This window comes from Varanus komodoensis, unplaced genomic scaffold, assembly GCF_004798865.1.
Source record: "Varanus komodoensis strain SLA01 unplaced genomic scaffold, ASM479886v1 scaffold7_3, whole genome shotgun sequence".
NCBI lineage: Eukaryota > Metazoa > Chordata > Lepidosauria > Squamata > Varanidae > Varanus > Varanus komodoensis.
In genome coordinates this window covers 15,882,635-15,898,771 of record NW_025336480.1, presented here as the reverse complement: position 1 = coordinate 15,898,771, position 16,137 = coordinate 15,882,635, and the positions used below count along the sequence as shown (strand labels likewise).

Below are 16,137 nucleotides of genomic sequence, written 5' to 3'. Positions count from 1 at the left end.
TTTGCAAAAATTGGTAAGATAATAAAGGGAGAGAAAGTTTTGAAGTACCCATGTTTAGTCAATAATTCTATAGTATGTCTGGTACTTCTAAATTAAACTCATTATATTACAAGCAAATTATTATCTTGAAGTGGAAAAAAATTAACAGACAGGGAAAGTAGGTTTATCTTAAGTTGTGTTTGAATGTAAAAAAAAAAAAAACCACTCACATTGGGATCAATATATGCACCAGACTATGGACAGATGAAGTTCCTTGATAAAGTACAGGTAGTCCCCAAGTCATGGACACCCAGGTTACAAACAAACCATATTTATGAGTGTGTGAACTGCTAGAAAGCCTATATGAATATCTCTAACAAAAAGCTGTGGATATTTCTAGAGAACTGTGTGATGCATTTGGCGATACATCTCTCAGTGATTGCATAGTTCCCTAGAGATAGACACAGAAACCCATTTCCTTAGACCAAATGTTTTTACCCTCTCCAATGAACTCTTCAACACATTAGACAACATGTTTGCCCCCTTTCCACATAAACCTTGTGTTTTATCAAGAACTGGAACTGGAACCTCAACAAATGCTCTGCCAGCTTTGTCACTGTACACAGACCCATTGAGACTAATTCACCATAGATTAAAGTGTTTACAATGTCATAAGCAGGCATTGGATTATATTGCCCTAGCAGCCTATTATCAGAGATCTTCAGAATATAATGAGGGACTGTAAGTCATTTTTAAAGATCCAAGTCATTTTCTTTTTTCGAAAAAGTTTTATTTATTTATTTATTTTTCGATTTATACCCTGTCTTTTCCCTACAAGGGCTCAAGGTAGCTTACATCATTCTCCTCCTCCATCTTATCCCCACAACAACAACCCTGTGAGGTAGGTTGGGCTGAGAGTCTGTGACTGGCCCAAAGTCACCCAGTTGGCTCCATGGCTGAGCAGGGACTAGAACCCAGATCCTCTGAGTCCAGTCCCATGCTCTTAACCACTACACCACACTGGCTCTCAGTGTTGTTATTTTCTACTAACTAACAAAACTAACAAAAAGAAACTAAAAAAAATCCTCAGTCATCAAAAATATCAGACCTACTCGGTCAGCCCCCCAAACTTTTTCTTTTATGATAATCCATAAACATATTTAAATTTATGCATAGTCCAATTTCTCTAGCCAATAATAAAAGGAATTCCATGTTTGATAGAAGTCTGTATCTTCTTTCTCCTTCAGAGACAATCTGTCCATTTCGGCACAGTCCAAGATCCTTTTTAAAATCACTTCATCAGTAGGTGGTTCTTCACTCTTCCAATGTTGGGCAAATGCAATCCTTGCCACAGTAGTCACATGTAAAATCAAATACATTGCTTGATTACCAACATCCTCAGGTACAATGCCTAATAAGAAAACTTCAGGTTTACATATTAGAGGTTTTTGTAACATTCCATCAAGCCATTTGTGTATTTTAATCCAATATTGTTTTGTCTTATCACAGGTCCACCACATATGTTAAAGGTACCCAGTTTGTGTTTACATTTCCAACATCCATTTGACATATTTGGAAACATCTTAGCTAATCTATTTGGCGATAGATACTATCTATAAAACATTTTATAGATTTTATTTTTATTGGGGTTACATTAAAATTAAAGACAAACAAACAATGAAGCTCAAACATACACGAAGGCAGGCATAAGAGGTAAGTTATGACAATTTTTTCAATACTGTATAGACACATGCATACAGATTCTTTCTCTTCAGTAAGTGTAGTTACTTTATTATTACTGTATTATTATTATTACATTGTTGCATTGTGTTTTAAATGTTTTGGTGAACATGAAAGTGTTTCTTCTTTTATATGCTTAGAAAGATAAAATATATACATATACTAAGACAAACATTTGGCTTACTTGTGTGATCTGACTTCCAAATAAATTTTACATAAGGACATTCTCAGGAATGGATCGTGTTCTTAAACTGGGGACTACCTGTATTTTAAAAGTTGAAAGGCTCTATAGAAGGGGACTTGATATTGCAGGGAAACTTAAATTGGAATATATGGGATCTGAGTTCTAGAGATTTTTATTCTAATGAATGGAAACAAGAACTCCATTTACAGGGTAATGTATGATACTTTAAGGATCAGTTAAAGCTCATAAAAGGATTTGAGGTGTGGGGGCTAAAACAAGTGTGGAGTGAATTGAACTTAAGAGATAAATACTTCACCCACCAATCTGAAAGGCATCAAATACAGTCAAGAATATAATATTTACTAGAGTTGATGAGCAAGAGTGACAAGGGCTTATTCAGGTCTCAGATTATGCCCCTGCTAGTATAGATCTAAATTTGTCTGATTCAGTTGCACATTCCCCATTATGGTCATTTACAGAGTAATCAGCCAGCCTGAAAAGCCACCCGTCAGGCTTTAGTTAACTATTTTACAGAGAACAATTTAGAAAATACCTCTTCTACACCCTATGGAGACTATGAAGGCAGTAATTAAGGGGGTATGTATTAAGTATATATTAAGGCTGCTTTTAAAAAGATCCTGTCCTTTGAAAGGAAAAGCTTACAGGCAGAGGCAGAAACATATTGTATGAAATATCAATCAGGATCTTAAAAAATGTTTAGATTATATGACCAAAAGAGGAAAGAATGAGAGGTTCTTAAGTAAGACTTCAAATAATCAAATTTATCTGCAACAAAAAATAGGAGTATGGAGCTCAAGATTTATTGTAAATGATGTAAGGAAAAAGAGAGAAAAAGCAAGGATACGCTGTTTACAAGACAAAAGGGGGAACTCCTGCTATTGAAGTCCCCAAATTTGTGAGAGGTTCAGGTGTTTTTATTCAAATTTGTGTACTTCTTCCTCTCCTTCACTTGCAGATATTGATGAAAATTTGGACTCAGCTTCTCTCCCAATGTTGTCTGCTTCAGACAAAGAAATACTAAATATTAGAACTGAGATGGGGAGATTCTTGAAGCATTAAAGAAGCTGAAACCTAGTAAGTCACTTGGGCCAGATGGTCTCTCTCCCCTTTTTATAAGCATTTCAGGGATTTAGTAACTCCACATATGGTCGATCTATTTAATGATATTCTTCATGGAGATCCTGTTTCTTAGACTTGAAAGTATTCTAAAATATTAATTATTCCAAAACCCTTTAAAGATCCCACATTGGTTGAATCTTGCAAACCAATTGCACTACTGAATGTGGATTATAAGATCTTTACAGCTGTGATGGCCAATAGTTTGAGTGCTTATATACATGAAGATCAGACTGGTTTTATTCCTCACCAGCTGATTACAGATCTCATCTACTAATTGTTCAGTGTTATACACAGCAGTAAAATTAACAAGACTCTTTGGCAGTTTTTTCCTTAGATATATTTGAAGCTTTTGTCTGTGCAGAATGGGGTTTTCTGATTGGTTTAATCCAAAAAAAGAAAGAAAGAAAGAAAGAAAGAAAGAAAGAAAGAAAGAAAGAGGCACTAAATTTATTCATATAATAAAGCAGATATATTCTGACAGTTGGGCCAAGTTGAGAATAAATAATATGGATTCCAAGTATATTACTCTTCAGCATGGAACAAAGCAGGGCTGTCCTCTTTCCCCTCTCTTTTTTGCCCTGGTGATAGAACCATTGGCAAGGAAGCTTCAACAGAATGCCACAATCCCATGGCTTCAGGTGATGGGAAAAAAGTATAAAATGGGGTTATATGCAGATGACATGGCAATTACTACTACTCAACCAGGTAGGACATCACAGAGTTAGTAATCAGAATTACTTAAATTTCAGAAGGTGTTTGGGCTATAAATCAATATCAGAAAATCAGAAGTATTTTTAATGCACCTCCAAAGGAACAATCTGAAATGGTGAAATGCTTAGAGGAACAGTCAGTTGTTCTAAATGTTACTATTTAGATGAATTGATCACCAAGAATTTGAATGAGTTATTATCATACAATGCAAATAATAGGGTCTCAAAATTGATTTCAGCAGATGTACATAGATGGATAAAGGTGACTCTGTCTATCTATTATGGATAGGTTAGCAGTGGTAAAAATTATAGTTTCCCCTCATTTATTATTTTTATTTAGAACTTTACCACTTAAAGTACCAAGGTCACAGTTATTGTTGTGGCAGAGACAACATGTTCATATTTGATGGTAAACCACGCGTTAAAAAATTATATAAGTTGACGATATTGGGAGGATGGGGTATTCCTAATCTCTTATTTTATTATGAGGCCTGCCAATTGATTTCTTTTGTCTCAGAAGATCCCAACAGACATTGTTGTCTCTAGAGAATGTTACAATGGATTGGGTTCTTCTGACAGTTACTCCATTTATGAGGCACACATTAAAATTATTATATTGGACTGTGAACAGGTTCACATGCTCTGTGTTTGAAATTTGGGTCAGGAAGTCTGCAGTTGTTGTCCCGGGGCCTCACCATTGCTGCTCCTTCAATTCTATCCAATTATTTTGAAAAAAAAAATCAAATACATATGATTTCAAAGGATGGAGAGAAAGGGGATTTTACAGACTTAAATATTTTTTATCGCAATAAGATTCCACTCTCATTTTCAGATATCAAACAAGGAATAAATGCTGATATCGTATGGCTCATGGGATATTGAATACATTCTTTCCTTTCTAGCAAGGGTGTAAAGGACCAGGCAGTTTGGAGCTTAACTAGTTTTGATAAATTAATTGATAATGATAGTGCTACATTAAAGGGCTGGTGTCAACTATATATAAGATACTTTTGGACTCAGATGAGAGCAAAAGTAGTAGTCTAAAGCAGTGGGAGTTAACTTAGCTACTTGGAAGAGTATCTGAGGGAAACTCCCATGTAAATCTATATCTGCTAATACCAGAGAAACATCTTTGAAGAAAATACATGGTTGGTATGTGACCCCTAGGAAAATGGCATTCATTAAGCCTAGTTCCTCCCCTATGTGCTGGAGGAGATGCCAAGTAGCTGGCACCTACCAGCACATGCAGTAGAAATGTGGTAAGATTAATAAATTCTGGGCAGCAGTTTTCTACTTTTACTCAGATTGTAAAAGTAGAAGTACCTATTGACTCTGAATTAGCCCTATTAAATGTATTTATTGAGAATAATACAAAAATGAATCCTAAGAAGTTAATTTCACAAACATCTTTTATTTGCTGCTAGAAAAGTATTTGTGTCACAATGGAAGGATTTTAAATTTACAGATTTGACTGAATGCTACGATTTGGTGTGGAGCACTCCAATAATGGAAAGTTGTCATATAAATTACAGGCTTTGAGAGGCCAACAAATGTTTGTTTCTTTTGAGACTGTTTGGTCTCAACAGTCTGAAGAATACGGATCATGTTAAATGTGTGTTTCCAGATATTTCTTGTTTATTTAACAAGGTTCAATTTGGATGCCAGGAAGTTCTTCCTGACAGTTAGGACCCAGAAGGTATGGAATGGGCTTTCACAGGAGGTGGTTGAGGCCCCATCGGTGCGGGTGTTCAAGGATAGGCTAGACATGCACATGGTGGGCATGTCATGAGTGGAGCTGGCTGGAGCCGGGGGTCAGACTGGATGGCCCGGGAGGCCCCGTCTGACTCACTCTGCTTCTATGTTTCTAAATTGGCATAGATGTTCTTTTTACATTTCTGACTTCACCCTTTACAATATCTATTCCTCTATCTGCTGCTGCTTGTGTATATAAGCATGATAAGTTGAGACACCATTGCCAGCATTTGATAAAAGGCATTGAAGTCCCTAAAAACGTATATGCTATAATAATTTGTACTTTAGGTACAACAAGACTTGTTTTGGCTTCAGTAGGTTAATATGGCTACCCCTCTGAATTCTGCACTTATAATTTCTGAAGAATGAATTTTTACACTTTGGGATCATACTGAGCATCAATATATTTCCTAGTCTGTGAACAAACAGTCTGGTACAAGTGTGTGTAAAAAGATCTGCACTGAAACCACACAGTAGCAGAGGAACTGAGTCTACATGAAAATTCCTCTTTGTGATGCAGATGTGTTACCCAGGTTGCCATAGTAGCTGCATCCATTACAAAAGGGGGCCAGCTGCAGGGCAGAAGTAGGTCAGACTGATCTAAATAATACTCACTTTGATCAGAAAAACATCCAGATCAGTACGAAAGAAGAGGAGGAGAAATGGAAAGGACAGAGACAAGAGTTAAGGATGCAAAGCTATTATGTAAAATGGTTTGCAGTTTATTCAAGCCAAGGAACAGATTCAGGGGCAGCCTTTTAATGGTACATTTGTATTGTTTAAGTTTGTATTTAGACAAATGTGAAGCAGTGTGCAATTGGGCAATAATCAGCCCAAGTCCCTCTCACATATATCTGACCACCCGATTCTATGCATATTTATTACCCTTAAATTTCATGAGGCTTCCTCCTAGGTGAGTGTGTATAGGTTTTACGCTGACTTATCTAATTAATTAGTGGCCTCCAATCGCTTTTTCCAGGCACACTTAGCTATTGTTCAGAGGATTCAGCTTGCTTTGACTTTAATACAAAACCATTCTAAGGACCACCAAATAAGGTATAAAGTAGACCTTGTATGTGATTTAAAACAAAGAAGCACCAAACAGGAGATGGAGCCTGAATCATTCCCCCATCCTTTATTTTGTCCAAAAATTGATTTCTTCTAGCTACTTTTCTTTGAACAGGACTTTGTATCTCACAGCCCCGCAGAAAAGCAGTGTGGGTGCCATGAAAAGAAGGGCTTATCATCTCCAATTCTCTTCTCCTTCCCTGTGTGAAATTACCTCCCTGTTGCCAGTTTAGATCTGGTCATCCATGACCCACATTCTGAAACATGTGCCTGCTGTTCTCATTAACAACTTTTGCCTGTGCTTAATCCTCTCAGTCTTTCGGGCTAGTTAATATGGCACACTTTTAGCATGTGGGTGTATTCTATGCAATTCTTGAGTTCCCAAACCCATATTAAAACTTGTGCTATGTGGGTATATGGCAGACAGAGTTGGCTAATGGCTGGCTAGAGCTCTCAGCTGCCTCTACCCCATATATGAGAAAGCACATTTCCCCCCATGTAATATATAACGTTTTTTATGCTTTAATGATAGCAGTCAGATGACTAATCCATTTGGCAGGGGTCCCACAACACTGTGGGAAATGCTGACCAGTTGTTTGGGAACTATGGATCTTAATTTGGTGTGAGTATCCTGTGTTTTGTAGCACTTCACATTTTGTAACATAAATGTTACTAATTAAAAATAACGAACTTGAGAACTGACAGTGGTTCCATGTGGCTTCTAGATTCTTCTTGTCCTTCTGGTTTAGCACTTTATCTCTAAACTGGAAATGCAGGAAACACTGGCTCTGATTCAAGTATTCCAAACTTGAGTAAGGCAAACTTGTGAGAACAGGGATCGCCCCAGCCCTGACCCTCCATTTTGTCACATTTGTTGTCCTCAACTTTTGCGGGACCACGTCCGAAGAGGAGAGCTTCTTTTATCTATGTAGGGTTTCTCCATGTGAACAGAAATGCTGGAAAATCAGGATTCTGGAGTGTATGGAGACCTCCACAAAGAGGAAGTTCTCTTCTTCAGAAACTTGCCTTCCTCACAGTGGCATATCCAAGGTTGGACCATGGGGTGCAGGTCTGCTGCCCCAGAGTCTAGAGGGCTATCCAGTGAACCCCTGAACCCCCTTTCCTTCTAGCTCAGTGCCTGGTGCTAGTGAAAAGAAGCACCCTGGAAGTCAGACTGGTGCGAGTGAAAACCCCATGGCATACCATTTTAAAAGCAAAGGTTTTGTACATAGGTTTTGAGTAGTAGCATCCTGAACCAATCAGATGCCACAGTTGAGGGACACAACCAGTGAGAACACAGGACTGTTACTTCATGTGGCTGTGGTGTCCCAAAAGGCAACATTTGATTGTTTCAGACAGCTGCTATTTACAAGTCCTAATAAAACTTGACTTATAAAGTGGCATTATAAGCCAGGAAGAGTAGCTGCTATGGTGGCTGCCAGATTAAACAACAACAACAACAAAAGAGGAGAAGAAAGGAAGGACGGACGGACGGACGGGGACCTGTCAAAGCTACCTGCATCCTTGTCTCAATGAGTCAAGAGTGATATATAAGATGGAGAAAGGCAAGCCTGGGCACTCCTTCTAATTTATTTACTCTGTTCATGTTCAGGATACCTGAATAAGGTTAACACATAACTGGAAAGATATGATAGTATCTACATGTCCTGTGCATCAGCTGTAGTTTTTCCATGTGGATTGCACTATCTAAGCACAGTTCTCCTGCTTTTGGCAGATATCCCATCAGCCACCATGCCTGAAATTCAATCCTATGTTGGATGGCTGGAGCATCTCTTGCAGCTGCTTTCCAGGGGACTCTATGGTGGTATGGCTATGGAAATATCAGGGCCAGTATTAGACAAAGAAACTATGGTGAAGTGTGGAAATTTGTTTCTCACTGTGGTTTCTAAAAACCAAATATGCTGAAATATCATGACAGGATCCAGGCCACACAACAGGCCATCCTACATAAGAAACCATAGCATGTCATGTCATGCGAACCCACCTTGGTTGTGCTATTGGTCTGTTGTCTTGTCTGAACTCAGCTGTGGCATTTCGTCATGGTACATTTGGTCTTTAGACACCACAATTCTATAGTTTCACCATACTACCATGACTTGTGTTGTCTGGATGCAAGATTGTGGTTTCCATGGTCCTGGAACTAGCACAGAGACCCTGGAAAATGCAGCAACTCCAGGAGTTGCTCCAGCCATTCATTCAGCTTTTATATGTGGACATGAAGAGACAAGTGACATAGACAGGGAGCAATGTATCTTGGGATTGAATTTCAGGCATGGTGGCTGATGGGACATGTGTCACAAGTGGGAGGATGTTAACCATGATAACAAAGAAACCACTTGATCGTATGTCATGGTTTTAAAAAAGGATGGACTATGGTAACTTTCCAGTGTTACTTGTCATGTCATGTGAAAGTGGTTGTTGTGTCTTGCTAGTTTGTTTTCTGACCTACTCCATACATTTCTTAGTAACGAACTTAATAATGAGAAAGCAACTTCAGGGTGATTGCATGCAAGTTACTATATCATATTATTTATATTAGTGTAATCACTTTATTAGCTCGGTCACAAGGACACAAGACATCTGGGCAAGCTTTCAAAATCTCCACATCTCTCTCTCTCAGGCAAGATTGTGTGTGCCTTCAACATCAAGTCAGCTTTTTGCTCTCCCTCCCCTGCTTTTTGTAACCTCTTGTCTGAAGAAGCAATTTGGACTTTTGAAATCTTGCACACAATTTTTGCATCCTTGTGGTTGACCTAATAAAGGCATTACATTACAATTAATTTTGGAATTTTATGGGCAATATGACTACCTTGCATTTTATATCATATAACATTAATTTCAAAATTGTATGACACCTTCTAAGTGTTCCAAGTACCCATGAAGAATATAGAAATGAAAGGTAAAATATATATTATATATTGTTATAAAAGCCATCTATGTGGAATTGCATTATAATATCTGTAGGAGGTGCAGTTTTACAGGCAAACAGCACATGATTTCTTACATGCATTTCACTGGTATAACAGGCATCCTACATAAATTTTGATATAGCACAATTAAGACATAAGTTTAAATTCTAGCTCAGGTATAGATTTGCTGCCTTGCCTTGATATTGTGGTATCTCAATTCCATTTTCCTACCTGGCATATCAATCAATGCACTGGCTATTGTGTACGTATCAGAGGTATGTATTATAACTACTTTGCACAATACAAATGCCATGTGGATGGTAACATTCTCTTACTAATTAACTCAATGTAAATATTAAGTCAAAGGTGTTCAACCTTTGAAGTATAAGTTATAACCACCCCACCTGAAGTCCCAGTCCAGCCCACTGAGATTCTCCAGATAGACACCTCCCCACTTTCCCTAAGCTACGAAACATTTAGGACAGGGTCTCAAACTCGGGGCCCGCGGGCCGATTGCCAGGAGGGGCAGGGCACGGGGGAGGGGCCCTGCGGCCTTCAAAGCGCCGGTGGCGCCCGGGCCGGCCTCCGGGAGCCACGCGGGATGAGCGGCCCACCACCACCGCTTGATGCGGCCCAGCCTCACCCAGACTCTACTTCCAGCGGCCCCCAGGTAAGTTGCGCTTGAGACCCCTGATTTAGGGGTTTCCCAGCTTTTGCATTTCCCCCCATTCTAAGAGACTGAAATGCCTCTCCAGTTATTTGTAGCAATAGCTGTAAGTTACAATATGCAGGTATTTCTGGTATACATTTCATTACATGTTCAGACCCAGCCACCATTGGAATTTGGTGCCCAAAACACTCCCAAAATTGAATTGAACCCTTGGGCTGTGAGTGGTTCAACAGCTTTTCACTAAGCTGCCTGGTGACAACCATAAAACACTAATGTGGGTATCTATTACACAGAAAGATATGATTGGCCAAAATAGGAAAAGCAATTGTGAGGCATCGCAAGCCACATGATGACATGAGGCAATCAGCAGGTTGTCAGGCACAATTTCTGTGTGTTTGTGTGCCCAAAAGCAGCAGTTTGTTTGCTGTACCATATTGGTTGATATCTGAGTTTTCAACTGAAGCAAGTACTTGAATAGCTGCAACCAAGTGCTCCCTGGTAAGCAGAGTATTTTTTGTACCGAAAATGTTATTTTAAAAAATGTTGACGAGTAATTAGCATGCTAGCAAGCCACCTTAATAGGTGAAGCAAGGTAGCCAGAGCCCACAGATTAGTGGGGGTGCCCCAAATTAAACAATACATCTTTATTATACTGAGGCCTGGGGTACTTCTAGATGGAGGGTTCCTAGGAGCAGCAATCACAAGACAACATGCAATTGTTCAAACATTTTTTCCTTAAATGCTTTTCTGTGGTAAAGAAAATGCACTCCCCAAAGTGGTCTGCACTCTTGTTTTTTGGCGCCAGGCCAAGACCTTTTTATTTAAACACTATTTTAACTGTTAATGGTTTACTTGTTGGTTTTAAATTGACCAGGCTGTTTCCACTATTTTATTTTATGTATTTTATTTATTTGATGATTTTTTTGCATTTTACACAGGATTTTAATGATTGTAAGCTGCCCCGAGGCTCATGCGATGGGGCGGCATATAAGTTGTATAAATAAATAAATAAAATAAAATGAAAAAGTGGTAGAAAACATGGAAGTGTCAGGAGTAGAAGACAATGTGATTCAGACCCCTTGTACATTACCATGAAAGGGGCAGGGCACTGGCATAAGAAAAGCCTAATTTGAAAGTATCCTAAGTAATATATGTAATATTGTACTTGTTGAATTTCTGTTCCAGATTTTTCTTTTGTAGGTCTCCTATTGATATCCTCCATCTCTAGCTTTCCCGGTCATGGAAGCCATTTCTCATATTCTGCAGGACATGCGTGATTACTGGGCGGACCATTTCTCTCACAGGTTTTTACCCAGAAGGCCAATACTTCGTCAAGCAACCTCTTTGTCTACTTTCTATCTGCTGGACTACAAAACCCGTCAAGTTGAACTTGGGATGGATTATGGCCCTCCATGTACTCAACTGAGCAAAGCAAAATTTGTCTTTCACAATGGTGAGTGGCAGAGTGACAGTGTCCCTCAACAGATGCCCTTACTGCAGTTATTCTCCTCTCCTGACAAGGAATCACCAAACAAGGCCCTGAAGAAAGCCAACAAAGCACTACTGGAAGAGAACAACTATCTGAAGCTGCAACTTGAGTTGCTGATGGACATGCTAACAGAGACCACAGCAAGACTACACTCAGTGGAGAAAAGGCTTGACACTACTTCATGGCATCCAAAGATTAAAAAGACAAGCAAGGTGCTGATGCTTCAATCTTAAAACACCAAGAACATAGGACCAGAGAGAATTGTATTTCTGAAGTAGTTGGGCTCCTTGTGTCCAGACACTCAATAAAATGTCAAAGATGATTTGATCATGGCTTTATTCTTACTTAATCTGTTTCCATGTTATTCCATTTCCTTTCCTCTAGTTTTTAGGTTTGATCTAATGATTGTAATGAAAATACACCATGATGTACTTGATTTTTTTCTTCTGTCTGCAAAATCTTGGATGTAGCCAACCTCTCAAAACCAATTTACAATTGTAATTCTAAAAATTCTACCACATTATATATTATCCTAACAAAAGGATGCACTTTACAGCTATCACTAAAACAGTTCTAGTGCTACATTATGATGCTTTTTCTTTTTTAATGCCATCTATATCATACTTGTTTTCTGTGTGTAGAAGTGCGTAACAGTCACTCTGCTTGAGCATAGTACCAGGGAATGAACTTGGTTACTTTTGTATACTAATTTAAATTTTCCCACAGAGCTACAGCTCTGTCCTGACCCTCTTCACTACTGGGTTATAGGAATGGGATCATCCCATGCAAGTCCCCTGAGACTTTAACAAATAGGACAGGATACTAAAGTTTTAAATAATAAATAAACAAATGGTACCCATAGGGAGGGAATTACATTCTGATCCCAAAGAAGGGCAATGCCAAAGAATGTTCAAACTACTGCACCATTGCACTCATTTCACATGCTAGCAAAGTTATGCTCAAAACCCTACAAGCTAGGCTCCAGCAGTATGTGAACCAAGAACTACCAGAAGTACAGGCAGGATTTCGAAGAGGGAGAGGAACTAGAGATTAAATTGCCAACATACGCTGGATCATGGAGAAAGCTAGGGAGTTCCAGCAAAACATCTACTTCTGCTTCATTGACTATGCTAAAGCCTTTGATTGTGTGGATCACAACAAATGGTGGCAAGTTCTTAAAGAGATGGGAGTACCTGACCATCTTATTTGTCTCTTGAGAAACCTATATGCGAGTCAAGAAGCAACAGTGAGAACTGGACACGGAACGACTGATTGGTTCAAAATTGAGAAAGGAGTTCGGCAAGGCTGTATACTGCCTCCCTGCCTATTTAATTTATATGCAGAGCACATCATGAGAAAAGTGAGGCTAGATGAATCACCAGTTGAAATTAAGATTGCTGGTAGAAATATCAACAACCTCAGATATGCAGATGATACCACTCTAATGGCAGAAAGTGAAGAGGAACTAAAGAGCCTTTTGATGCGGGTGAAGGAGGAGAGTGCAAAAGTTGGCTTGAAACTCAACATTAAGAAAACTAAGATCATGGCAGCCGGTCCTCTCACTTCCTGGCAAATAGATGGGGAAGAAATGGAGGTAGTGACAGATTTTATTTTCCTGGGCTCCAAGGTCACTGCAGATGGGGACTGCAGCCAAGAAAATAAAAGACGCTTGCTCCTGGACAGGAAAGCTATGGCAAATCTAGACAGCATACTAAAAAGCAGAGACATTACCCTGCCAACAAAGGTGCGTATAGTCAAGGCTATGGTTCTCCCAGTTGCAATGTATGGCTGTGAAAGCTGGACCATAAGGAAGGCTGAGCGCCGAAGGATTGAGGCCTTTGAATTGTGGTGCTGTAGGAGACTTCTGCGAGTCCCTTGGACCGCAAGGCAATCAAACCAGTCAGTCCTAGAGAAGATCAACCCTGACTGCTCTTTAGAAGGCCAGATGCTGAAGATGAAACTCAAATACTTTGGCCACCTAACGAGAAGGAAGGACTCCCTGGAGAAGAGCCTAATGGTAGGAACAATAGATGGCAAAAGAAGAAGGGGACAGCAGAGGATGAGGTGGCTAGATGCAGTCACTGCAGCAGTTGGTGTGAGCTTAAATGAACTCTGGGGGATGGTGGAGGACAGGAAGGCCTAGAGGAATGTTGTCCATGGGGTTGCGATGGGTCGGACACAACTTCGTGACTAACAACAACAACAACAACATAGGGAGGAAAAGCATGTCCCACTGGCCTTGTCAACCACAAGAGCCAGAGCATGAACCTTCCATTGCAGCTGTGTGCCATGACGGTCCTTGGGTCTATTCTGTGGCTTCTTTCCTTTCCATCCTGAAATACGGTTTCCCACAGGATACCCGTATGGTAATTATTGCCTTGTGGAGGTCACATTAACATCTTCCAAGCATGCATGGGAACTGAACCTGCATCTCCTATTTCTTAGCTCTTTCCTATTGAGCTACTGGCTAGTTCATAGTGCCCTACTATTAAACTTTTTTTTCCTGGCCCATTAGGCCTCCCTCCTTCTCCCTCACAAAATACTTGACCCTCTCACAGGTATACAGCACTTTTGTGCATGGAATCCTTGATTTGTTCCCTGTGCTACCTTGTACATTTTACAGGCAAGCCTCCAAGATGCTGGATGATGGCACTCACTGACTACTTTAATGGGAATGGCAGTCCTTCCTTCCCCATGAAGCCCCAACCCTTTACCTGCCAAGAGGCAGTGGCTTGCAGGCTGCTGCTGACAGGATTGAGCTGTTGAGGTATTCCAGCCTGTGTATGAAGATAGCTCCGTGACCACGCCTGGGTGGCCTCTCAGGCAGGGGAAGTGCTGCAGCTTGTTTCTAGCGCCAGACTGGTGTATTGAACCATATGAAGTGTCAACAAGCTGAGCTGATGATTCCTTCTGACCATTGCTATATGTTAAGGCTTCACTAATGCAGGACTGTCAATACACAATGTCATGAATTTGTGAGGGACATAATCAAGCCTTTGACTAAGACCCTCACCAAATTCTCCTCTGTAAGCTTTTGAGTACAAGAAGATTAATGGACCAGTTACTAGTTAAAGATTGTAAGGCAGAGAGTAGGTATCAACAGACAGTTAGCACAGTAGTAAGAAGTATCCTCCATAAGAATTTGTGCTGGGATGGGGCATTTAAACATGTTAAAAGTGATATGAGGATGGAGATGAGCAATGAGTGCCCATGTTTGCTGATGTCATTAGATTATTTAGAATGATGAAGAAAATCAAAGCAGACAGGCTGTGAAGAGCTCCCAGATGTTGCCCGTTCACTGCAAACTGGATAAATGAGCAATGAAATTGCAAATCTGATCAGTGGGAATGGATGTACATTGGAGGAAAAAAATCCCAACATCACACCTACATTTGATGTTTGTCTAACTAGGAAAGAGACCTTGGGAGTTGAAGTAGATCATGTAGTGAAAATTCTGACTGTTTGACAATTTGCATAAGCCATACTCACCAGGTTCGCATGACTGCCAAGCAGGACTGCATATTTAAAATGGTATTTGCAAGCACCCTGCACACGCCACAGCCAAACTACAGTTTAAATAACCAACAGTGAACAGTTGTGTCATGAGAACAGCTTACACTGATCCATCAATTAAATAGGGATCATATTATCAATACTGTGCACAGGAAGACACCGGGGGGAGTTTCGGTGGGCCAGTGTGGAAGGTGAAAACACTGATAGAAACAAGCTTGATGATAGGGAAAGGTAATTTTGAGGGGAGATGTAACAAGTGGGATCTTGTATGATTGCGACCTGTGTGAATCTCATGGCTGCTCTCATGGCTGCTTGACAGGTAATCCTTGCAAAGACAGACAGAAGCCTGGTGAGTTGGTTCTAGAGAAAAAGGAGAAAAGAAAGTGCTAAAAATCCATGCCACTCTTTGTAGAGGAGAAGGCAACATTGTTGTAGAAGGAGCTTTCACAAACAGATCAAACAAAATGAATTCTACTTAGAAACAATAAACATATTAACCTTTTACCAGAATGTATATAAATGCCTTTACTTCCGCTTAGCTCTTTGGAACCATTGCCTCTATTCCTCCTAGTTGTTTTCACTTTGGGAGTTATGCAACATTTTTCTGGAACTGTTCCTACTTAGAAGTGTATGTTTGAACTTATCTTTTGCTGACTGTGCTCTAAGCAGTGGCTTCTGCTTCTTCCCCATTTCAGATAAGTAGCAGCTATCAAACTATGTGCAGCTGTTTTCAGAAGCATTCCAATTCCTGTATGCAATGAGCAGAATGGCCATATGGCAAGGTTGCTGAAAGCTAGGAGAAACTGGAATGACGGGTACCAGGTCCCTCTGCAGCCCAGACTATAATCTGAGAAGCACCGTCATACCGTCAGCATCACAGTCTGATCTGCTGTTCTGCTGTTGTAACGTTTTTCCTTGAACTAGTATACAAAATGCAGAAAGCCAGCATGTCCATTTTATGT

General features: G+C 39.9%; 1 protein-coding gene across 1 annotated transcript; it reads left to right on the top strand.

The window, feature by feature from the left end:
* Window positions 1–10,574: 10,574 nt before the first annotated feature.
* Window positions 10,575–11,895, top strand: CBY3 (chibby family member 3). Its single transcript, XM_044454608.1, has 2 exons — window positions 10,575–10,671; window positions 11,359–11,895. Exon 2 carries the CDS (start codon window positions 11,413–11,415, stop codon window positions 11,893–11,895), a length of 483 nt encoding a protein of 160 aa, XP_044310543.1. The 5' UTR covers window positions 10,575–10,671; window positions 11,359–11,412.
* Window positions 11,896–16,137: the final 4,242 nt, after the last annotated feature.

What these genes read in the sequence shown, in the direction of transcription:
- CBY3 (XM_044454608.1), top strand. Translation starts at nt 11,413, where the DNA reads ATGGAAGCCATTTCTCATATTCTGCAGGACATGCGTGATTACTGGGCG.